The 26,443-nt window shown below is 35.8% G+C and overlaps 1 protein-coding gene across 2 annotated transcripts; it reads left to right on the forward strand.

Annotated features, from left to right (window-relative positions):
* Positions 1–1,375: 1,375 nt before the first annotated feature.
* Positions 1,376–21,089, forward strand: LOC140549563 (uncharacterized). Of its 2 annotated transcripts, XM_072673305.1 has the most exons (4): positions 1,376–1,427; positions 2,108–3,449; positions 7,410–8,220; positions 16,791–18,398. In XM_072673305.1, the coding sequence occupies exons 2-4, from the start codon at positions 2,225–2,227 to the stop codon at positions 17,578–17,580; spliced, it is 2,826 nt and encodes a 941-aa protein (XP_072529406.1). In that variant the 5' UTR covers positions 1,376–1,427; positions 2,108–2,224; the 3' UTR covers positions 17,581–18,398. The 2 variants fall into 2 exon arrangements, with proteins under 2 accessions (XP_072529406.1, XP_072529405.1); XM_072673304.1 differs by lacking the exons at positions 1,376–1,427; positions 2,108–3,449; positions 7,410–8,220; positions 16,791–18,398 and adding exons at positions 14,676–14,731; positions 18,693–18,802; positions 19,459–21,089.
* Positions 21,090–26,443: the final 5,354 nt, after the last annotated feature.

The raw sequence follows: 26,443 nt of genomic DNA on the forward strand, positions 1-26,443 counted from the left end.
ATTACATTTGCAGACATTTTTTATGTCACTCCAACAAAAAAGCACTTAAACGCAATATGTTACTGCAGCATTAGTACTGATGGAAATGGTAGAATTCGAATACTATTAGCACGCACCCTTTAATTGCAATAATATTGGAATTTTGTAAGTATAATGCAACTCTGGAGCAGTAGGAATTTTATTTCAGTCTATTCTAATCAAAATCAAGACACGTGTTTTTCCTACATTAAGGTATGTTTGTTTTCTTTCAGTGTTTTTTCTTTTTTTGCGTATTGGGTAGGTTTTATTATCAGTGTAAGAGTAGATCTGATGCACGAGTTTAGTTTTCTGCCTGCCTAAGCTTTAGCGTTTCTGCGTTTAGCTTCATGAATATTGTCTTACGAAAATAAATTTCGTCGCAAGTATCGAGTCTGAGTCACACACTCTACAAATATGTTATGTATAGCTGATGGGTTTTAACAGAAACAGTTGTGTTTCTAAGAGAAATAGACAGTAAAAGTGTTCTGCTGAGCTTAACTGGGATAAGATTGTCCTGAAAAAAATTTTTTGGCCACACCTCCCACCCCTAGCTAAAGGGTTTAAATACTCCCAGAATAAGTGGCCTCCATCTATAAACCAACTTTTGAATGGTCATAAAGCATAATCAAGGATAAGGGATTTACAGAGGGTCAAAAATGGAATGTGCAGTCAAAGTCAGTGCAGTGGGCTTTTATATATCAGTTGAATCAGAAATCACAGGTTAGAGGACTGCTTTGAATGACCATCATGAGCTAGAGAGTGGTGAAGGAGAATGAGAAAAGGACCAGCATATTCTCCCGTTGAAAATAATCAGTGACCATTTTGTGGCAGTCTGGAGAACGTCAAAGAGGCAGAGTTTGAAGATGAGAATGGTACATAAATGTCTGTCGATATTAAAATGCAGAATTTATTTGGGACTGTGCTCTTATGTTGGCATTTAGGGAATGGGTTGAAAAAGTGTGCCCAGGTTATAAAATTGATTTGTTGCATCAAGGACATAGCATGTGGCGTTGGTGTCTCAATCACAATTATTTTCAACATGAGACAATGCAGAACAAAGTGTAGTAGTTTTATCCCAGCAACCATTACTTATTGTTAGATATTGTCCTGTTAGATATTCTGTGTCCAAACTGGTGTAGAGCCTTTGACGGTGAACGACTTCTCAACCTGCCAATCGGCGAACTGCTTACTCCAGCTTCTAGCCGTGTGCTGGTCAGGAGACAAGGTTTGCCAAAATACGGGTGGTTAAACGCCCCTGAGCCACACTGATCCGGTGGTTTTAATACGAGTCGTCCTGCAGTCCATGTGGGGGCGCTAGTTCCACAACTGTAGTTCTCCAAAGACAACAATGCGAAGAAGAAGATCCTGGTCCGCAGTGTTGTAGAGGAACAGGAGCTGCTCTGCTGGAGGTAAACAGCTCTTCTACACTTTTACACTCTGATTACAACTAACTCTCACAGAAATGGGTGGGGAAATGCTCGCGTTTTAAAGACACGTTTGGGTGGGGGAGTCAGAATTTTGTTTTTATGACATGTAGACCAGATAAACACATAATACGCTACTGCACTACTACTCTTTATAGTAATGTTGTTGTTTTTTTAAATAGAGTAAATGCAAAAGCTAAAGAACACGTGCATGTTATTGTCATGACACATTAGGATTATTTATTTAATGATCACACTTTGTTATATGCTAACATTAGCAAACATGTTTCTTTCTCTTCCTCTGGCTGTATTTTCTTAAAAAATATTTGATCTGCCAATGCATGAATAATCAGTAGTCTAACCTTGTTTAAAGTCAGTATATTTCAAGATCCACATAAATAAAAAATACTTCGTTGTGGTTAGCCTCCAAAAGCTTTTGCAAGTGGGCTGGCTGTATGTAAATCTTGGGGGTGTAAAAAAAAAAAAAGAAAAAAAGAAAAATGGTTAGGACTGATAGGTAGAAGTTTTGGATTGGGTATGTTTTATTTATTTGTTTTATTTATGTGGAGTCGGCATGGCCATTTTTTATTGCAGAATATGTGTCTATTTTTTATTATTTCACTAAATAGATTACCTTTCTAATTAATTTTGTTTTACCTCTACAGAATGGAATGACCACACCTTTCGTTTCATGTCTTCCGGTGCATCTACTGTCCATTTCTTTCTGACATCTCTTAAATTTTTTTTTCCACCCCAAGGAAAACCACAAAGAACATCTCACAATGTCATCAGAAAAGATTAAATGTGAGAATATACTTTCCAAAATCTCCACTACTAAGAACAAATCCACTTATTGTTACTTTTCTTCACAAGACCAAACCCAGAACCGTACTGGAAAAGGGACATCTCACCACTGCTCAGACTGTGGGAAGAGTTTTATGAAACAGAGCGCTCTTCTAACACACCAGCGCATTCACACGGGAGACAAACCGTATCACTGCTCAGACTGTGGAATGAGTTTTAGAAAGAGTGCTCCCCTCAAAGCACACCAGCGCATTCACACTGGAGAGAAACCGTATTACTGCTCAGAGTGTGGGATGAATTTTAGGAAGAGTGATGCCCTCAAAAAACACCAGCGCATTCATACTGGAGAGAAACCGTATAACTGCTCAGAGTGTGGGATGAGTTTTAATCATCAGAGCAATTTCAAAAGACACCAGCGCGTTCACACTGGAGAGAAACCGTATCACTGCTCAGAGTGTGGAAAGAGTTTTAATCAACAGAGTGATCTTCAGACACACCAGCGCATTCACACAGGAGAAAAACCATACTACTGCTCAGACTGTGGAATAAGTTTTAGAAAAAGTGATGCCCTTAAAAAACACCAGCGCATTCATACTGGAGAGAAACCGTATAACTGCTCAGAGTGTGGGATGAGTTTTAGAGACAGTAGTAACCTCAAAAAACACCAGCTAATTCACACAGTAGAAAAACCACATTGCTGCTCAGAGTGTGGGATGAGTTTTAAGCGTCAGAGTACTCTCCAAGAACACCAACGCATTCATACTGGAGAGAAACCATATTACTGCTCAGACTGTGGAAAAAGTTTTAATCAACAGGGGGATCTTAGAAAACACCAGCGCATTCACACAGGAGAGAAACCATATTACTGCTCAGATTGTGGGATGAGTTTTACAGAGAATGGCAACCTGAAAAAACATCAGCGCATTCATACAAGAGAGAAACCGTATCATTGCTCAGACTGTGAGAAAAGTTTTATGAAACAGAGTGCTCTTCAGAAACACCAAGGCATTCACACTGGAGAGAAACCGTATCACTGCTCTGAGTGTGGGAAAAAATTTAATCAACAGAGTGATCTCAAAAAACATCAGCGCATTCACACAGGAGAGAAACCATATCCCTGCTCAGAGTGTGGGAAAAGGTTTATTCAACAGAGTGATCTCAAAAAACATCAACGCATTCACACAGGAGAAAAACCATATCACTGTTCTGAATGTGGGATGCATTTTAGAGACAGTGGTTACCTCAAAAGACACCAGGTCATTCACACAACTTCAACGATAGGCTTTTGAAAACTAAATACTAGACTTTAAGTCAATTTTAAATATAGAGTAATGTGAATTTTTGCCCATCATTCACTATTATTCAATACAATTTTAATACTTCAGTATAAAAAGAAAGAAGTACTTGAAATAAAGTCTAAAAAAATTTCTTGGATACTGCTTTCTTCATATAGTATATTGTCATTTTATAGAGACCAAAACAATTTTTTGGCCACACCTCCCACCCGTAGCTAAAGGGTTTAAATACTCCCAGACTAAGTGGCCTCCATCTATAAACCAACTTTTGAATGATCATAAAGCATAATCAAGGATGAGGGATTTACAGAGGGTCAAAAAATGGAATGTGCAGTCAAAGTCAGTGCAGTGGGCTTTTATATATCAGTTGAATCAGAAATCACAGGTTAGAGGACTGCTTTGAATGACCATCATGAGCTAGAGAGTGGTGAAGGAGAATGAGAAAAGGACCAGCATATTCTCCCGTTGAAAATAATCAGTGACCATTTTGTGGCAGTCTGGAGAACGTCAAAGAGGCAGAGTTTGAAGATGAGAATGGTACATAAATGTCTGTCGATATTAAAATGCAGAATTTATTTGGGACTGTGCTCTTATGTTGGCATTTAGGGAATGGGTTGAAAAAGTGTGCCCAGGTTATAAAATTGATTTGTTGCATCCAGGACATAGCATGTGGCGTTGGTGTCTCAATCACAATTATTTTCAACATGAGACAATGCAGAACAAAGTGTAGTAGTTTTATCCCAGCAACCATTACTCAGATGAATATTTTACCTATGGGTATAAATAACCTACCTTGTTCTTTAATGCATGCAGAAGCAAATGTCTTGATTTGGGAGAGGGGGGTGGGGGATATTGCCAGAAAAAAATTATGTACAATGTACAACTTTTTTTTCACTTAATTTGATCATTTGTAAACCACATTTATTCTTTTTCCAAGTTATTTATGAATTTGTTTTATTCAGTTAGTTTGGAAATGTCTGATTTACTATGTAATAATATTTATAATATATATATAAAACTGTGAATAAACATTTTTATTTTTATGTTTCTAAACATCAATGAGGCGTTTGTTTTGTTGTTTTTTTCTGAATTTGTCTGTTTGTTTTTACCAATGTGAGTTTTGTTTTGATGTTTTCTTTCTAAAAGGAATTCTGTATGATAGCCTTCATACATTCTATATAACATGTTATTTTTTCCTAACATGTTTATTGCTGTGGTGTTACTGGGGGCTATTCCACAAAGCTTATTAAAGCCATGTGTATTTGAGTTAACTAAGCTTAAGATTCCATTACAGGCTCATTGCGGTCCACTACCAAAACACAGGTGTGATTTGTTACCACGCAGTCAATCAGATAAGTTAAGTGCACAATATGCTGGCTATAATAAGATATTTATTATTTTAGATTATTTTTTTATACAGTAGTCCATTGGTGGAGTGCAGAAAATGTGAGAAAATAAAAGGTGAGTGAAGAGTCAATGTCTCTTACAGCTCCACTGACCTGTTCAGCTGTCAGTGCCATCTTCCACTTTGACTGTAGCTCAGACACATGGTATAAAAATGCACTGTTACTAACTGTCACATTTTCTTTGTGGATGAAAAGCGTCAGATTCACAGGTCTGATATATCAGCCTGCAGACACCTGTGCTGGCCAGCATCACAAAGAGAATAAAAGGAAAGAGCCACTTGTGCTCTCTTGGCCTCAAACTGCTGATGACAGAATAGCAAAGAAACACAATTTGCTTTACATATGTGTCTTTTAAATATTTTACATATCAGGAATATAGTTCTAAGTGTTCTGTTTTTTAAAACAAACCAAAACACACTGAACACCTTATAGGTTAACCTCTTATACCCTGGGTGCTTTATATTTTCACTTAATTAAAATGTTATATTTCACTTAATTGGAAATCTGTGTGTATTTTTCTGGTGCATGTAAAGCATGAATAATCCACTAGAGAACAGAATATGTGTATATGATTTATTTTTCTCATCAGTGCAATATACCATATTTTAAGGGAACACTTCAGTGCCTTCACACCTTGCAATTTGTGGCATTGGTTACGTGTTGGTTAAGTGTTGGTCATTTTTACACTTTATGTAATTACTTTTTTATTTAATGCATTACATATTGTTGTGTTCAAATATTAGTTTATAGCTATAATTATAATTTAAAATAATTTTTTACTATTAATTATCAATGATGCTGAAGTATCAAAAAAACTGAATAAAGAATATTTTTAATTTTTAATATAAAAAGATTGATTCTAAATTAAACACATACTTATTTATATTTGGCTTTTTAATATTAAGCTGTTGGCTCACTTTGTGGAACACTTTGTGGCATTATGTGGAAATATATCTGTTTACCTCATTTTTACAGGCTATTGTGGTGTGCAACTTCCTTATGTTGCTTCTGACTTCAACTAAACAATGGATAAAAGTTTTAAATAAAAGGTAAAATATGATGAGGCTATATGATTTAGACATCATATTGTTGTAGAATTTTTTAGGACATATGAAATTTATTGTTCACTATAAAGTTTAGATATTACTCTATAGTATAAAGTAATTGTACAGCTTGTACTTGTTTTAATAGCTTGTATATTGGGGATTTAGGATTAACAAATTAAGAATTTCATTGTACAGTGGTACTGCCTGCTTACGGTGCACATGACAATAAAACTCTTGACTCTAATCACCAGTTAAAAACCTGAGAAAACTCCCCACCTACAGCTCTGTGGAGGAACCTTTCATTTGTAAGTGAGGGCATTTGTAAACACTTCTTCAAAACTAATAATGTAATAGAAGATGGAAAAAAACAAAACAAGCCCGATCATATTACTGCCGACAAATTTGGAAATAATAATGTTTAATAACTGACACATAACTGACACTCAATGTTGAGCCTTAAGGAGCATTTAATGCTAAATGCTGATATTGGCTACCTGTGGTGTATTTCTTCTCTCTCTATTTTCTTCTCAGACAGCGACTCTTTGTTTAGCTTAATGAATATTCATGAGCTTTTCTCTGCCTGTCCTACGAGAAAAAGCTATACCATAGGTAACGGGAACTACTCAGCCGGCCAATCAAAGAACTGCTCCAACGTTTTGCCTTGTGCAGAGCATTAAATGGGGTTTGTTTAGCGGAATACGGGTAAGAATAAACGCCACCTGAGCCACAGTGACTAGGTGGTTCCTCGTCGAAGCCTTCTGTAGTTCAGGTGGGGGCGCTAGTTGTGCAAATGTGGATATCCAAATACAATGAAGTGGAGAAGAAGATCTCGCAACGCAGTGTTGTTACAGAGAAACAGGACCTGCTACACTGAAGGTAAATAACTTTTGTACTTTCACACATTGTTTACGCTGTAGGTGGAGGAATTACCTCTTTAAAAACGGAAATCTCAGTCATTTACCTTGGCACAGTGAAATAATGAGTTCAGTACATTGAATTGACAAAAAATGAACCTGAAACAGTTTGTTGTTTCCTCTTTCAAATACAACACACAGATAAGTGTAGTATAGAAGTGTAAATGATCCAATTCAGTAACCCAATGACTGTAACAGTCTTTGCTCCTTTTATTTAAAATGAAATACATTTAAAGTCATTAGGCAGTAGATTTTTTTTCTCTTATAATTAATTAGGAAAATGTTGATGATTTTGTGTTTGTTTTAAAGATGTTGGCCAGGCTTTGAATTTTACTTTTGTTATATCTTTTACAGTTTACATCCATAAACACCTCAAAACATCATGATCAGAGATCTCTCACAATTATACCATCAGAAAAGATGGAATTTGAGGAAGCTGTACCACTAAGGAAAAATCTTGATGTTTACTGTCCTCCACAAGAACAAACCCAAAACAATACAGGGAAAATTAAATCTCACCACTGCTCAGACTGTGGGAAGAGTTTTATGAAACCAAGTGGACTTCAAACCCACCGGCGAGTTCACACTGGAGAGAAACCATATTACTGCTCAGAGTGTGGGAAGAGATTTAAACAAAAGAGTGATCTCACAAAACACCAGCGCGTTCACACGGGAGAGAAAAAGTATCACTGCTCCGAATGTGGGAAGAATTTTAAACAACAGTGTGATCTCAAAAAACACCAGCGCATTCACACTGGAGAGAAACCATATCACTGCTCAGAGTGTGGGATGAGTTTTAGGGAGACTGGTACCCTCAAAACACATCAGCGTATTCACACTGGAGAAAAACCGTATCACTGCTCAGAGTGTGGGAAGAGTTTTAATCAACCGAATGATCTCAAAACACATCAGCGTATTCACACTGGAGAGAAACCATATTACTGTTCAGAATGTGGGAAGAGTTTTAATCAGCAGAGTAACCTCAAGAAACACCAGCGCATTCACACAAGAGAGAAACCATATTACTGTTCAGACTGTGGGATGAGTTTTAGGGAGAGTGGTACCCTCAAAACACACCAGCGCATTCACACTGGAGAGAAACCGTATCACTGCTCAGAGTGTGGAAAGAATTTTAATCAAAAAAGTAATCTCAAGAAACACCAGCGCATTCACAAAGGAGAGAAACCATATTACTGCTCAGAGTGTGGGATGAGTTTTAGAGAGAGTGGTACCCTTAAAACACATCACCGCATTCACACAGGAGAGAAACCGTATCACTGCTCAGACTGTGGGAGGAACTTTCGACATTCAAAGTTGAAGACACACAAATGTATTAAAAGGGAGGAGGATGATTAAACTAGAAATGTGAACAAGGTGATGTATATATTTTAGTATCTAAACAAATATAAAGGAAATGGAGTGAGATCAACGGGTTGAGCATTAACTGCTTATCACACTCAGAAAATGCATGCAATTTTGTATGATCTTTGACTAAATAGTTAAAGAAAATACTTAAAGAATGTGCAGATTTCAGATGTAAATTTTAAATGGACAGAAAATAGCTTCAAAAACAAGAGGAAGTACGGAATTGGTGAAAGGTGCTGCTTTTGACTTTTTGATTCTGTACTTTAGACAGAATTTTCATTATTTATCATTATGGTGAACTTTGTAGACATCTGTTGAAAGATGTTAAATAAGACATTAAAATTACCTTTCTCAGCTAGAGAGTAAAATTATAAACATACAAAACACTTAAAATTCATCTCATGATTGGATTCCTGCTGTGGATGTATTCATTGTCTAATATTTCTGTGTAACAAACTCCCATCAGTCATTACCTGTTGGATAACCAGTATTACATATTGTTGCTGTACTACAAGAATCTTATTTTGGGGCATTTTAGATTTAGATTCAAAGATTTCCAATGAAAACTCTGGTGTTTAGCATTTTTCTTGTTTTTAAATTTTAAAGAAATCATGTACCCCCATGTTTAAGCTAAAACTGCCACAAGTAATATTAACATTGCGGTAAAATGATTGTACTGTAACTTCTACGAGTTTGGATACTTGACCTTTTTTATTGCTTTTATAAATGGAATTGTGATCAATAAAATTAAGCTTTTTGCATGTGTCTATATACCACCATTTGACACATTCACTGTAATTGGGTGATCTCCATTTCCCTAATTTTGAGACTACTAACACCAACTGCAAGGACCCCTGGTAAATTAGGTCAGTCATTTTAAAAAGGTGATTATTTAGCAGTCAGTTATTTTACTTGTGGAACTCTGTTTTCACTTTGACAGTAGAGTTGTTTTTTTTTGTCAAATTATGGTCATGATTAATTTTATGAAAAACAATAAAATAATATAACATCATCTAGTGGGTGAATACCTTGTAAACTCACTGCACATTACTGGCTCGCTTGCTGCTGGTTTTGAAGTAAAATAATTGTTTTTCTTAACAAAATATACTGAGCACCTGCCAAATGTTTGGAGCCTTTGCATTTCTTTTTGAATTGTATTGATTAGTTTGTTTTGTTTCAAATTTTTCTTTAATTATTTTTTTTTTTTGTTCTTTTGATCATCCTGTATGTGCTTTTATGTTGCTGCTGAGTGTTCAGGAATTTATCAGATTTGTTTACATTTTTTGTTGTGTTTCTGAATTCATGATGTGTGTGTTTGTTAGATTTCCCGAATATTTCTGGTGTTTTTGTTTTGCTGCTGTTTACAGAATTTTTCTAACATGCTTTTTGATTTTCCTGTTGCTGTTTTTCTTGACACATTTATATTACTTTTATTATTCCTGAGTATTTTTTAGGTGTGTTCTTTCTGTTTTTTTTGTTATTGTTGCCTTTTAGATTCAATAATGTATTTTTATTTTATGGTTGTCATAATTGGCTGAGCAACTGTTAAATTGTGTGGTAGATTGTGGAAATATACTGACCTACCTCATACAAGCTGTTTTTTCTATATCATACTTCCCTGTGAGCTTTAGTCCCCACTTACTATACTGTTTAGTATTACCGTCTGTGACCAGGGCACTGTTAGATGAAGCGAGCTTATTTAAACCACACTTATTTGAGTTATAAATATTTCACTTCAGGCTCATTTTGTTCCACTAACAGAATTCACATGTGGTCTCTTCCTGCTCAGTCAAGCTCAGATTTATGAATTTAGGCTCACAACCATGCATGCAATATTTGATTTTAGATCAGTCAGTAAAGTGCAAATACAGCGATATGTCAGATGTAAAAATTATTGAGTCCCTAAATGTTATTTTAAAAAATGCCAATTTTTTATACACTAAGCAATATATTCCAATATGAACTACAAATTGTTTGTATCTTATTAGCTTGTAAAATAAGATAATCCTTTATTAGGATTACCTTATCTTATCTTATCTTACAAACTAATAAGATACAAACAAGGAAAAGGTTTTTTTTTTGTAATTACAAATTATATACTAATTCTGCGTTTCTTTGGTTTGTTAATGAGCAGACTGAGTATGATGTTCTGATATCTTGATGTTAACAGTATAGTATTAGCACCATTAGCTGCTCCAAAGTGGGTAGGTAACCAGCAAATGGTGCCTGATCCCCTTTCAGAGGCTGTGCATGTGACACGTATGTAAAGACATGTGACATGGCCATAAAAACGACTCACAATATAGGGAGTTTCAGTAATTTTATTATTTTGTTTACTATAAAGTTGAAATATTGTTCCACAGTGTAAAGTAGGACTTAACCAACATGACCAGCATTACCATGACCAAGAGGGTCGACCAGCGTGACTAGCTTCACCAAATGCAACATACACTATATTGATTTAAAAGCTGGTTAACCAGCTATCCTACCAGCATATGTTTTTCATCTGGATGACTAGCTTTTTAACCACCTTGACCATTAAGGACCAGACCATCTGAAACAAGTTATCAACAAAAGCTAGTCTTGAGCTAGATTTTTCAGCAAGGGAACTGACACACGTAAGGCAGTCATACATTTATTTCTATTCAATCAGACCAAGTCAATATTTACCTCAGTAGTGCTATTCTAGTCACACATTTACCCCAGCACTGCTATTCTAATCATAAATCTACCTCAGTAGTGCTATTCTAATCATAAATCTACCTCAGCACTGCTATTCTAGTCACACATTTACCTCAGTAGTGCTATTCTAATCATAAATTTACCTCAGTACTGCTATTCTAATCATAAATCTACCTCAGTAGTGCTATTCTAATCATAAATCTACCTCAGCACTGCTATTCTAGTCACACATTTACCTCAGTAGTGCTATTCTAATCATAAATTTACCTCAGTAGTGCTATTCTAATCATAAATCTACCTCAGTAGTGCTATTCTAATCATAAATTTACCTCAGTAGTGCTATTCTAATCATAAATATACCTCAGCAGTGCTATTCTAGTCACACGTTTACCTCAGCACTGCTATTCTAGTCATAAATTTACCTCAGTAGTGCTATTCTAGTCACACGTTTACCTCAGCACTGCTATTCTAGTCATACATTTACCTCAGCACTGCTATTCTAGTCATACATTTACCTCAGCACTGCTATTCTAATCATAAATCTACCTCAGTAGTGCTATTCTAGTCATACATTTACCTCAGCACTGCTATTCTAATTATAAATTTACCTCAGTAGTGCTATTCTAATCATAAATTTACCTCAGTGGTGCTATTCTAGTCATACATTTACCTCAGCACTGCTATTCTAATCATAAATTTACCTCAGCACTGCTATTCTAATCATAAATATACCTCAGTAGTGCTATTCTAATCATAAATTTACCTCAGTGGTGCTATTCTAGTCACACGTTTACCTCAGCACTGCTATTCTAATCATACATTTACCTCAGCACTGCTATTCTAATCATAAATTTACCTCAGCACTGCTATTCTAATCATAAATTTACCTCAGTAGTGCTATTCTAATCATAAATTTACCTCAGTGGTGCTATTCTAGTCACACGTTTACCTCAGCACTGCTATTCTAATCATAAATTTACCTCAGCACTGCTATTCTAATCATAAATTTACCTCAGTAGTGCTATTAGTCATACATTTACCTCAGCACTGCTATTCTAGTCATAAATCTACCTCAGCACTTCTATTCTAATCATAAATCTACCTCAGTAGTGCTATTCTAATCATACATTTACCTCAGTAGTGCTATTCTAATCATAAATCTACCTCAGCACTGCTATTCTAGTCACACATTTACCTCAGCACTGCTATTCTAATCATAAATTTACCTCAGTAGTGCTATTCTAGTCATACATTTACCTCAGCACTGCTATTCTAATTATAAATTTACCTCAGTAGTGCTATTCTAATCATAAATTTACCTCAGTGGTGCTATTCTAGTCATACATTTACCTCAGCACTGCTATTCTAATCATAAATTTACCTCAGCACTGCTATTCTAATCATAAATATACCTCAGTAGTGCTATTAGTCATACATTTACCTCAGCACTGCTATTCTAGTCATAAATCTACCTCAGCACTTCTATTCTAATCATAAATATACCTCAGTAGTGCTATTCTAATCATAAATATACCTCAGCAGTGCTATTCTAATCATAAATATACCTCAGTAGTGCTATTCTAATCATAAATTTACCTCAGCACTGCTATTCTAATCATAAATATACCTCAGTAGTGCTATTCTAATCATAAATATACCTCAGCAGTGCTATTCTAGTCACACGTTTACCTCAGCACTGCTATTCTAATCATAAATTTACCTCAGCACTGCTATTCTAATCATAAATTTACCTCAGTAGTGCTATTAGTCATACATTTACCTCAGCACTGCTATTCTAGTCATAAATCTACCTCAGCACTTCTATTCTAATCATAAATCTACCTCAGTAGTGCTATTCTAATCATACATTTACCTCAGTAGTGCTATTCTAATCATAAATCTACCTCAGCACTGCTATTCTAGTCACACATTTACCTCAGCACTGCTATTCTAATCATAAATTTACCTCATTAGTGCTATTCTAGTCATGAATTTACCTCAGCACTGCTATTCTAATCATAAATCTACCTCAGTAGTGCTATTCTAGTCATACATTTACCTCAGTAGTGCTATTCTAATCATAAATCTACCTCAGTAGTGCTATTCTAATCATAAATCTACCTCAGTAGTGCTATTCTAGTCATACATTTACCTCAGTAGTGCTATTCTAATCATAAATTTACCTCAGTACTGCTATTCTAATCATAAATTTACCTCAGTACTGCTATTCTAATCATAAATCTACCTCAGTAGTGCTATTCTAGTCATACATTTACCTCAGTAGTGCTATTCTAATCATAAATTTACCTCAGTACTGCTATTCTAATCATAAATTTACCTCAGTAGTGCTATTCTAATCATAAATTTACCTCAGTACTGCTATTCTAATCATAAATCTACCTCAGTAGTGCTATTCTAATCATAAATTTACCTCAGTACTGCTATTCTAATCATACATTTACCTCAGTACTGCTATTCTAATCATACATTTACCTCAGTACTGCTATTCTAATCATAAATCTACCTCAGTAGTGCTATTCTAATCATAAATTTACCTCAGTACTGCTATTCTAATCATACATTTACCTCAGTACTGCTATTCTAATCATAAATCTACCTCAGTACTGCTATTCTAATCATAAATCTACCTCAGTAGTGCTATTCTAGTCACACATTTACCTCAGTTGTGCTATTCTAATCATAAATTTACCTCAGTAGTGCTATTCTAGTCACACGTTTACCTCAGTACTGCTATTCTAATCATAAATCTACCTCAGTTGTGCTATTCTAATCATAAATTTACCTCAGTAGTGCTATTCTAATCATAAATTTACCTCATTAGTGCTATTCTAGTCATGAATTTACCTCAGCACTGCTATTCTAATCATAAATTTACCTCATTAGTGCTATTCTAATCATAAATTTACCTCATTAGTGCTATTCTAGTCATGAATTTACCTCAGCACTGCTATTCTAATCATAAATTTACCTCATTAGTGCTATTCTAGTCATGAATTTACCTCAGCACTGCTATTCTAATCATAAATTTACCTCAGTAGTGCTATTCTAATCATAAATTTACCTCATTAGTGCTATTCTAGTCATGAATTTACCTCAGCACTGCTATTCTAATCATAAATTTACCTCATTAGTGCTATTCTAATCATAAATTTACCTCATTAGTGCTATTCTAGTCATGAATTTACCTCAGCACTGCTATTCTAATCATAAATTTACCTCATTAGTGCTATTCTAGTCATGAATTTACCTCAGCACTGCTATTCTAATCATAAATCTACCTCAGTAGTGCTATTCTAGTCACACTATTACCTCAGCAGTGGTTACCACAGCACTACAATATTACCTTACCAGAATGAATGACGTTTTTGTCATTAGGTTAGACATGATGGATGTTGACTGATTAACGGTTATTGAGCGATCACAGTTTACCCGCCTGTCCGAGCCTAATCGGAACACCGTCCCCCCACCCACCCCCTCTTCTAACAAAAGATTCGCAGTACCTACAATTCCCACGGTAACGAGAGCGATTTGTCAACCGCTAAATCAACGGACTGCTCACTTTAGCTTCTACCTAGCGGTGTTTTCCTGAATGCGGGTGGGATAAACGCCAGTGAGCACGCTGCTCCAGAGTAAGGCATAATTCAGGCCAGGTAGGGGCGCTAGTTCTACAACTGTGGTTCTCTAAAAACAACAAAGCAAAGAAAAAGAGCTCAGGCCGCAGTGTTTTTGAGAGAATCTGGAGCTGCTCTCCTGAAGGTAAATAACTGTTCTAGACTTTTACATACAGTTTTCGTTGTGTTTGCAGCTCACCGTTAAAGAAATGCTTTTTTTTGGGTGGGAGGGGGTCAGAATTTAGTTTTTAACAGGGAGTTAGTACGGATAATCTACTAGTATTACCAGTAATACACTCCTGCACTACTCATCTTTACTGAAATATTGAGTTGTATTGTTACCAAACATAATGACAATAAAACAGATAAATTCCGTCAAACCCAAATCTTAGCTGAAGTCAGTCTTAAACACAGATGGTGGCTTTCTTTTTGATTGACAAAAGAATACTAGTACAGGTCAACAATAGTACTTGGGCCTAGGCAGATGTTAACATACCTAAGCTGACTGTTTGAGAAACAGTGTAATCTTGCAGCACTCTCAAAGGATTCATAGAATGTCAAACTGTATTGATCTTGGCATATTAATAATAATTACAATTGGGTACATTGACCTCAAACATTGTTGTCATCTTTCAAAGGCAAAACCCATGTAAATAAAAAGGCATGGTAAAACAAGCCAATTCGGAACTACCAAAACTGTTACATAACAGTCTTGGATTTCTTTTATTAAGTTATATCCTCAACATTTAAAGAAACAGAGACTTCTAGCAAAACCCTTGTAGGCTAAACATATCCTCTAACTGTGGGGAAATACAGAAGTGAGGCTAAACTGATGCTAGACTGACTGGAGAATAGCTGAACAGAGGTTAGGCGCTTATGCTAGCTGCACAGAAGAGGAAAGAATGGCTAGAATGTTCAAACTGGGAGTAATATAATCTTGCATCACCCCCTTTAGCAGTAATAACTGTAATAACCAAACACTGTGTGTAGTTATTAGTATCTTACAGTTGAGGAGGTTTGGTCACTTCCGATTTTTTTGGTCCTGCCAGAACAGTTCAGTACAGATTACGTTTGAAATTGACTAAGCCATTTCAAAAGTTTTGATTGCTGCCCTTTTCCACTAGATGGCTATAGAGTAGTATTCTGTATAATTTGCAAAATAAATGTACAATTTACAGCAATAAACATCCCAACAAACAGTTGGAGCCTAAAGAAAGCATTTATATCCGCAACAATACGCTATTTTTCACCTGATATTTTAAACTTAAAGCTAACTCCCAAAATCAAAACATGTCAGTTAGAATCTCAAATTTAGTTAATATAAGTTTGTTTATGCAATACACATAAAATAAAGACCTGTAACTAGCATATTACTCACAGGAATACAGAAACTGCTGTCCCCTTATTACCAGAGGACCTATGGTAAACTGAACTTAAGTAAAGGTATTGGTATTTTTAAATACTAACTTAAGTAATGAGAGGAACATGGATGAATGGAATGAAGTAAACATACATTTGATCTCACAAACTTACTTGCACCGGAGTATAAAGTATTTTCTTTCAACAACAACTGTTAAAAGTATAGTTTGTTAAAAAAGCTACTTAAATAACGCCAAGATAAATGTAGTTTTATGTTCAAGAAGAAATGGATACAGGCCATTAATCAGCTGACTTCTGCCACTTATGGGTACTACTGTGAACACTGTACATGTGTGATAACTTATTCTAATGAAGAAAATAAATAAAATACTGATGCTATTTTTGTTATATAAATGTTAATTTATATAACAAATAAAACAATATTGTTTATAAACAATATTATAAAACAATATTGTTTTGATATGGAACATGGTGCATTTTATATACATTTTTGTCTTTTTTCAGAATGGAATGATCTCTTGTTGCACATCTTCTGCTGCTCCTAGTGTTCATATTATATCTCATAAAATTGTTTCCAGAAACACCACGAAGAAGGATCTAATAGTGTTATCAGCAGAGATAATGTGATAATGTAGTTTCCAAAAGCTCCACTACTAAGAAAAAAATATTTTTATTGCCACTCTACATATGAGCAAACCTCTCAGAATACAGGAAAAGGGACAGCACATCACTGCACAGAGTGTGGGAAGAGTTTGAAACAGAGTGCTCTTCAAACACATTGGCACATTCACAGAGGAAAGAAACTTTTTGTAGTGTGGGATGAGTTTTCTAGAAAATGGTACCCTGAAAACACACCAACGCATTCCCACAAAAGAGAAACCATATTACTGCTCAGAATGTGGGAAAAGTTTTAATCGACAGCGTAATCTTAAAAAACACAAGCGTATTCACACAGGAGGAAAGCCATATCAATGCTCAGACTGTGGGAACAGTTTCAATCAACAGAGTGATCTTCAAAAACACCAGAGGATTCACACTGGAGAGAAACCCTATCACTGCTCAGAGTGTGGGATGAGTTTTAGGGAGAGTGGTACCCTAAAAACCCACCAGCGCATTCACACAGGAGAGAAACCGTATCGCTGCTCAGAGTGTGGGATGAGTTTTAGAGAACGTGGTACTCTGAGAACCCACCAGCGTATTCACACCGGAGAGAAACCGTATCACTGCTCGGAGTGTGGGAAGAGCTTTAATCAACAGAGTAATCTAAAAAAACACCAGCGCATTCACACTGGAGAGAAACCATATTACTGCGTTGAGTGTGGAATGAGTTTTAGAGAAAGTGGTGCCCTAAAAAGACACCAGCGCATTCACACCGGAGAAAAAACATATTACTGCTCAGAATGTGGAATGAGTTTTAGAGAAAGTGGTACCCTCAAAACACACCAGCGGATTCACACAGGAGAGAAACCATATTATTGCTCAGACTGTGGGAAGAGTTTTAATCATCAGAGTAATCTCCAAAAACACCAGCGCATTCACACAAGAGGAACTGCTGTACTGAAAAAGTGTGAGGAACTTTCGACTTTCAAATTTGAAGACACACAAATGCATTAAGATGGGGATAAGTCTTAAATTAAGACTAAACCAGAAATGTAAACACAGCAATGTATATTGCAGTATCTGAAAACATGAAGTAAATGTATGGACACATTGATTTTTTTTTCCACTTAATGCAGTGTTAATATTCTTTTTTAAAATAATGTGCCATGTGGACTGTTGGGTGACTGGATTATTCATCTCTATAAACATGTAATACCTCTAAGCCTTGGTTTCCAATGTAAACTCTTATTTCTTGCTTTAAAGTTGTTTCTTATTGATTTATTTATTGATTAAGGTGTACCCATGATGACGAATATTAAACATATATAAAATTAAGTAGCTTAATGCAGCTTATGAAGTAAAGGTTCACAGCACTTAGACAATTTTATGTATTTGTACATTCATTGTAGGAACTGTTTCTAGAAGACACCATTGGTTACTCACAAATGTTTTATTTGAAATATAAATGATAATATATAAATATTAGGCTGTATGACTTTTGAAGTCACACATTGTAAGCCATGACAATAACAATGTAAGATGGCAAATTGATCATCTTAAAAAACAATAATAAAAATAAACAGCATATCATGTGTTCAGAACACGAGTACGCTGGTAAACCAGCACCAAAACACCTTGGCACAACAGACCAGAAATTGAATATTTAGCAAGGAAATCATTATTTGGTGTTGTTTGGTAACAAATGCTAAGCAATTAAATGTTATCCAACAAACACATGTAAACAAACATTAAAACAATTTTGAAATCTTGAAGACTGTTCAAATTGATATGTTCAAATAACACTTATTGAACTAATATTAATTTTCACACAGTCCCAGTGGAACTTTTGTTAGAATGAATCTGATTAACATACTTAATTCTTTAATTTTTCTTTAAACAGAAACAGGTGTGTTTCTGAGAGGAGTAGAGTGCAAGTGTTTTGCTGATATGAACTGGGATGAAACTCTCCTCTAGCATCTGTTCATTGCCGGCCAAGCAGCGGACAGCTCGTTGCTTCTAGTCTTGTGCCGTTCAGGAGGCGTGGTTTGCCGGAATACGGATATGATTAAACGACCCCTGAGCCACAGTGATCACGTGGTTCCAGTGTGATTTCTATTGCTGTCCAGGTGGAGGCGCCAGTTCTACAACTGTGGTTCTTCAAAGACAGTAAAGCGGAGAAGAAGAAAATCACACTCTGCAGTGTTGCTACATAGAAACAAGAGCTGCTCTGTTGAAGGTAAACAGCTCTTCTACACGTTTACACACTGTTAACACTTTGTTTACAACTCTTACAGAAGTAGACGGAGAAATGTTCTGTTTTAAGGCAGGTTTGGTTGGTGAGGGAGTCAGAATTTAGTTTTTATGAGATTTACACCTTTAATGCACTACTGGATTACTCATTTTTGCAACAGTATCAGATCATATTGAAAAGTTATCGGTTTTATCTAACGGTTTTATGAATTATGTATTTTAACTTAAGAGCTGCTTATAGGTGCTGTGTACAATTTAAGGGAACTACACTTTTTGGAAAATTCAGATTCACCAGCTCTGTCTGCATGCTGGAAAAAAAGTCCAGTGTTCCCACTAAATGGGAGACAAAGTGGAGCAGACACTTTCTTTAATGTTTTAATATTTTATCTGATCCTACAATTAAGAAAATGCATTAAAAATCTGTAGTCTAACCTTTGAAAATGTCAGTCTCTCAGTGCTTTGTTGGAGATCATGTGAATTTGTCACAGATACAATTTTCACAGATGGGGTAAAATATCCTGAAACAGGTTGCAAAACATTGACATCTATTAATATACCTTTGTGGACTGCAAATGTTTGTTATATGAATATGTTTTGTTTTGTTGCATGGTGCATTTTACATAGATTGTTTCTCTTTTCCAGAATGGGATTGATCGAAATCTTCTGGCACTCCTAGTGTCCATTTTCTCATAAAATTTACTTCCAGAAACACCACAGAAAAGGATATCTCACAATGATGTCATCAAAAGAGATCAAATGTGAAAATGTAGATTTCAAAAGCTCCACTACTGAGAAAAAATCTTTTTATTGTAATTGCTCTAAACAAGAACAGACCCAAAACAATGCAGAAAAAGAAACATCCCACTCCTGCTCAGATTTCAGTAAGAAGTCTCTTCAGTCTTCAATGACTATTCAATCACACCAGCACATTCAAACAGGAGAGAAACTGTTTCACTGCTCTGAGTGTGGGATATGTTTTAGAAAGCGTGGTACCCTCAAAAAACACCAGCGTATTCACACAGGAGAGAAACCATATCATTGCACAGACTGTGGGATGAATTTTAGAGAGAGTGGGACTCTCAAAAAACACCAGCGCATTCACACCGGAGAGAAACCGTATCACTGCTCTGAGTGTGGGAAGAGCTTTAATCGTCAGACTAATCTCCAAGAACACCAACGCATTCACACAGGAGAGAAACCATATCACTGCTCAGAGTGTGGGATGAGTTTCAGAGACAGTGGTAACCTCAAAAGACACCAGCGTATTCACACAGGAGAGAAACCATATTACTGCTCAGAGTGTGGGAAGAATTTTAATCGTCAGAGTAATCTCCAAGAACACCAACGCATTCACACAGGAGAGAAACCGTATCACTGCTCAGAGTGTGGGATGAGTTTTAGAGACCGTGCTAACCTCAGAAAACACCAGCGCATTCACACAGGAGAGAAACCATATTACTGTTCAGAGTGTGGGGTGAGTTTCAGAGAAAGTGGTGCATTGAAAACACACCAGCGCATTCACACTGGAGAGAAACCGTATCACTGCTCATATTGTGGGAAGAATTTTAATCAACAGAGTGCTCTTCAAACACACCAGCGCATTCACACTGGGGAGAAACCGTATCACTGCTCATACTGTGGGAAGAGCTTTAATCGTCAGAATAATCTTCAAAAACACCAGCGCATTCACACAGGAGAGAAACCGTATAACTGCTCTGAGTGTGGGATGAGTTTTAGAGACAGTGCTAATCTCAAAAAACACCAGCGCATTCACACTGGAGAGAAACCATATCACTGCTCAGAGTGTGGGAGGAATTTCAGGTATTCAAATTTAAAGACACACAAATGCATTAAGAGGGATGTAAAAACTTAATAAATTATATTGGTTGAATCATAAAGTTAACCAAGGTGCAGATAATGTTAGGTTAATATAACATGCTATATTGTTGATTCAGTTTAAAATATAAGTAATGTGCCACGTGGCTTGTTGGGTGACTTTTCAAGTCTCATGAGCCTCACACCCTCAAGTGAAACATTTTTAAAATGGTTGAGCATAAACTGCAAATTACACTCACTTGTATCATTGAGAGAACCTGTAAATGCATGCACTTTTTATTTTTAAATATTACATTTTTGAGTAGGTCCAGTTATCAAGGAAATCTGTACCATACATAATTGTATTACCCTTGATGTTAACTAATGCACCCTTAATAATAAACATTGTATTTGGCCTGACAATGCATCAAACTCCTGTGCCTGGAGGATGTGATAGTGTTAGCACGGTACCACAAAATTAGCCTGTTGATAGTGAAGTTACAAACACTTGGTCACATTCAGCTCATAATGTGCTGCTATGAGTATGGTCGAGTGTATTCGTGGTCCAGTATTTATTTACTGGGCACACTGCACATAACTGAGATTCAAATTATATCAAAAAGGTTTTCAACATGACAGTAACAAAGGACAATACATTTCTAAATGTTTTGTTTTTGTTAGTGCTATTCGGAAAGTTCCTGTTGCATTTTTTTTAGTGTTTTTAGTGTCTTTCTGAATTATGCTAAAGTATTTATTGCTGTTGTGCCAGAAATTTCCTGTTACCTCTTTTTCTTCTTAACATGAAAACATTTTGTCTCTCTTGGCACAATGTAATGAAATGCAATTTTCTTGTCAGGAGTTAGAAAGTTAGAACACGCCCACATTTATTACGACTTCATATGCCTAAAATTACATTTAGGTGCACTACATTAGCTGCAGATAATTACAACATCAGAAGGGATTTAAGAGGAGACTCTCTTATTTAAAACTTAGATGTTTGGTTTGCTTTTGTTTGATAGTGTTTCCATAACCAGGACAAGGGCAATGGTTTACAAAGGAAAAAAAAAGAAATATAAATCAGAGGTTTTACTGTCCAGCAATCCTAAAATGTAATCACAGGATCTACAGGTAGCTCTTGACACAGCTGAAGGTAAAGTGCAGGATACACCATAAAAAAGAAACCACACACCTTAGATTTTGATGAGAGGTGTGCAAGGAGGAAGCCCTTGCTGTCAGAACACCAGCAGAGCAATACTAAAGTTTTCCAGATAACCAGGACCAAGACCAGGCCACTTAGAACAATGTGATTATCATTAATTACCTTTCACAAATGTACAAAATTTTTTAAAGACATTTCTTCTCAGTTTTATTGTTTAGTTATATTACCACCACCTCTTAATATAGTGAATCAAATGTCCAGATTTTTAAATATATTATAAAATACAAAGGTTTTCAGGGGTTGTACTAACATTTTTACATGAATGTATTTACTTGCAGCATTCTAAATTATCTGTTTATTTTGATATATTAATCTTATATTTATATTTAACACCCTCAAGGTTTAAACTTGTGTATTTATAAAATCCCATGTAGGATTTGAAGTAATCTTTCAAGTATGACTGAATCTATTTTACTTTAAGGGAAGAATTCAGTGAGGAAAAGTGAAGACACTGAAGCTCCCAGAGAAAATGTTGTAATAACAGTAACAAAATACTTAATAATTACTGTAATGGGTCTTGTGAATTAGCCTGCAAGTTCAGGTTAATGTTACTTTGAAGGGTATTACTAAATCACAATTCCATAAATCACTAGTTAAAAATCTAACAATGGCACCCCCACCTTCAGTGCTGTGGAATTTACAGCAAGGAAACCATTATTTGGTGCCATTTGGTAGAAAAAAAATAACAGGCATTTAGAGGTTGCTCTACGAACAGATACGAGTATCAGAATGACACCTTAAAGACATTAAAATAATCATATATTTTGAAATAATTAAAGTTTTCCATAAGAGCCAGTGAAGCTGATTAACACTTTATACTCCAGACATTTTTTTGTCTGAAGAGTGTTAAAATGTCCCTCTGATCTGAACTGGAAAATTAGGGCCTGCTCACTCCAACATCTAGCCATGTGTAGCGCAGGAGATATTAGTTCTACAGCAGTGTTTCCCCAAAGATAATAAAGTGGGGAACAATATCCTGGTCCACAGTGTTCTGTGTTTGCATTGCTAAATAAAATGCCTAATGCTGCACTAGGCTCTGAAAAAAGAATGAGTTACAGTAGGAAATTGGGGCCAAACTTGATAAACTTGCATAAAAAATCTGTGTTGAAGTTTCCAGATATATTGTGTGCGATACCACATTAATGTAAACAGCACTATTTAAGTGGTAAACTAAATTTAAGTGGTGGTGCATCTGGATATGAGTATTTGAAGTGCTGAGCCCATTTTCTGCATTTAATTGATGTTTGAGGTTCAGTTGTCACACTGTTTTGAGGTTGAGGTATATCTCTCAAAATGTATTTCCAAACACACAAAATGTTCTTTTCAGTATTTCCACAAGAATAAAGTTTCCACAAGATCAAGTCTAAGTACAGGGAAATGGCCATCTTACTACTGCTAAGACTGTGGGAGGAGTTTCAATCATCAGAGTGGTCTTCAAGCACACCAGCGCACTCATACTGGAGAGAAACCGTATCACTGCTCAGACTGTGAAAAGAGTTTTAGCGAGAGTGGTCAGCTCAAACAAAACCAGTGCGTTTACACTGGAGAGAAACCACATTACTGCTCAGAGTGTGGGAAGAGTTTTAATCAAGTAATCTTCAAACTCACAAACGTATTGACACAATTGACAGAACTGACTTGTACCTTTCTCATGTTTTTTGTTGGTTGGTTGGTTGGTTGATTGATTGATTTTCCCCAAACAACCTCAAAAACAGACAAAAGCCTCAAAAACAGAAGGCTTGGACAGAACGGGCATGGGCTCGGGTAGGGTCGGGTCTTGATTTTTTGGGCTTGACCTGAGCTCTAAGGGAGATATAGATGAGAATGGTTGCATAATCATCTGTGGATATTAAACTTGTAGAATAGATTTTCCCCTTGCATTTATATTGCCATTTACATGCTGGGTCAAAAAGGAGTGCCTGGGTTGACCTACCAACCAACAAAAATAAAAAAACACATAAAATAATAAAAAATACTTTTACTCTAAATACTAAATACTCTTTTTGTGTGAACGTTAAGAGTAATGTAATGAAATGCAATTTTCTTGTCAGGAGTTAGAAAGTTAGAACACGCCCACATTTATTACGACTTCATATGCCTAAAATTACATTTAGGTGCACTACATTAGCTGCAGATAATTACAACATCAGAAGGGATTTAAGAGGAGACTCTCTTATTTAAAACTTAGATGTTTGGTTTGCTTTTGTTTGATAGTGTTTCCATAACCAGGACAAGGGCAATGGTTTACAAAGGAAAAAAAAAGAAATATAAATCAGAGGTTTTACTGTCCAGCAATCCTAAAATGTAATCACAGGATCTACAGGTAGCTCTTGACACAGCTGAAGGTAAAGTGCAGGATACACCATAAAAAAGAAACCACACACCTTAGATTTTGATGAGAGGTGTGCAAGGAGGAAGCCCTTGCTGTCAGAACACCAGCAGAGCAATACTAAAGTTTTCCAGATAACCAGGACCAAGACCAGGCCACTTAGAACAATGTGATTATCATTAATTACCTTTCACAAATGTACAAAATTTTTTAAAGACATTTCTTCTCAGTTTTATTGTTTAGTTATATTACCACCACCTCTTAATATAGTGAATCAAATGTCCAGATTTTTAAATATATTATAAAATACAAAGGTTTTCAGGGGTTGTACTAACATTTTTACATGAATGTATTTACTTGCAGCATTCTAAATTATCTGTTTATTTTGATATATTAATCTTATATTTATATTTAACACCCTCAAGGTTTAAACTTGTGTATTTATAAAATCCCATGTAGGATTTGAAGTAATCTTTCAAGTATGACTGAATCTATTTTACTTTAAGGGAAGAATTCAGTGAGGAAAAGTGAAGACACTGAAGCTCCCAGAGAAAATGTTGTAATAACAGTAACAAAATACTTAATAATTACTGTAATGGGTCTTGTGAATTAGCCTGCAAGTTCAGGTTAATGTTACTTTGAAGGGTATTACTAAATCACAATTCCATAAATCACTAGTTAAAAATCTAACAATGGCACCCCCACCTTCAGTGCTGTGGAATTTACAGCAAGGAAACCATTATTTGGTGCCATTTGGTAGAAAAAAAATAACAGGCATTTAGAGGTTGCTCTACGAACAGATACGAGTATCAGAATGACACCTTAAAGACATTAAAATAATCATATATTTTGAAATAATTAAAGTTTTCCATAAGAGCCAGTGAAGCTGATTAACACTTTATACTCCAGACATTTTTTTGTCTGAAGAGTGTTAAAATGTCCCTCTGATCTGAACTGGAAAATTAGGGCCTGCTCACTCCAACATCTAGCCATGTGTAGCGCAGGAGATATTAGTTCTACAGCAGTGTTTCCCCAAAGATAATAAAGTGGGGAACAATATCCTGGTCCACAGTGTTCTGTGTTTGCATTGCTAAATAAAATGCCTAATGCTGCACTAGGCTCTGAAAAAAGAATGAGTTACAGTAGGAAATTGGGGCCAAACTTGATAAACTTGCATAAAAAATCTGTGTTGAAGTTTCCAGATATATTGTGTGCGATACCACATTAATGTAAACAGCACTATTTAAGTGGTAAACTAAATTTAAGTGGTGGTGCATCTGGATATGAGTATTTGAAGTGCTGAGCCCATTTTCTGCATTTAATTGATGTTTGAGGTTCAGTTGTCACACTGTTTTGAGGTTGAGGTATATCTCTCAAAATGTATTTCCAAACACACAAAATGTTCTTTTCAGTATTTCCACAAGAATAAAGTTTCCACAAGATCAAGTCTAAGTACAGGGAAATGGCCATCTTACTACTGCTAAGACTGTGGGAGGAGTTTCAATCATCAGAGTGGTCTTCAAGCACACCAGCGCACTCATACTGGAGAGAAACCGTATCACTGCTCAGACTGTGAAAAGAGTTTTAGCGAGAGTGGTCAGCTCAAACAAAACCAGTGCGTTTACACTGGAGAGAAACCACATTACTGCTCAGAGTGTGGGAAGAGTTTTAATCAAGTAATCTTCAAACTCACAAACGTATTGACACAATTGACAGAACTGACTTGTACCTTTCTCATGTTTTTTGTTGGTTGGTTGGTTGGTTGATTGATTGATTTTCCCCAAACAACCTCAAAAACAGACAAAAGCCTCAAAAACAGAAGGCTTGGACAGAACGGGCATGGGCTCGGGTAGGGTCGGGTCTTGATTTTTTGGGCTTGACCTGAGCTCTAAGGGAGATATAGATGAGAATGGTTGCATAATCATCTGTGGATATTAAACTTGTAGAATAGATTTTCCCCTTGCATTTATATTGCCATTTACATGCTGGGTCAAAAAGGAGTGCCTGGGTTGACCTACCAACCAACAAAAATAAAAAAACACATAAAATAATAAAAAATACTTTTACTCTAAATACTAAATACTCTTTTTGTGTGAACGTTAAGAGCGTAGGGAGATGGATAAGGTTTAGTTGAGTATGAAAAGAATTTGGTTTATGTACACTGTTTTCAATTTGAATCTTTTTGTACTGTTGTATTGTTTAATGTTATTAAATGTGCATTAGTCAAGATTAACAAAACACAAAATCAACACAACTCTTTCCCT

This window comes from Salminus brasiliensis, chromosome 2, assembly GCF_030463535.1.
Source record: "Salminus brasiliensis chromosome 2, fSalBra1.hap2, whole genome shotgun sequence".
NCBI classification, from domain to species: domain Eukaryota; kingdom Metazoa; phylum Chordata; class Actinopteri; order Characiformes; family Bryconidae; genus Salminus; species Salminus brasiliensis.

What these genes read in the sequence shown, in the direction of transcription:
- LOC140549563 (XM_072673305.1), top strand. Translation starts at nt 2,225, where the DNA reads ATGTCATCAGAAAAGATTAAATGTGAGAATATACTTTCCAAAATCTCC. An exon ending in AGGAGAAAAACCATATCACT is followed by an intron (nt 3,450 to 7,409) that starts GTTCTGAATGTG and finishes AAAACAATACAG; the next exon opens with GGAAAATTAAATCTCACCAC. An exon ending in AGGAACTTTCGACATTCAAA is followed by an intron (nt 8,221 to 16,790) that starts GTTGAAGACACA and finishes GTGTGGGATGAG; the next exon opens with TTTTCTAGAAAATGGTACCC.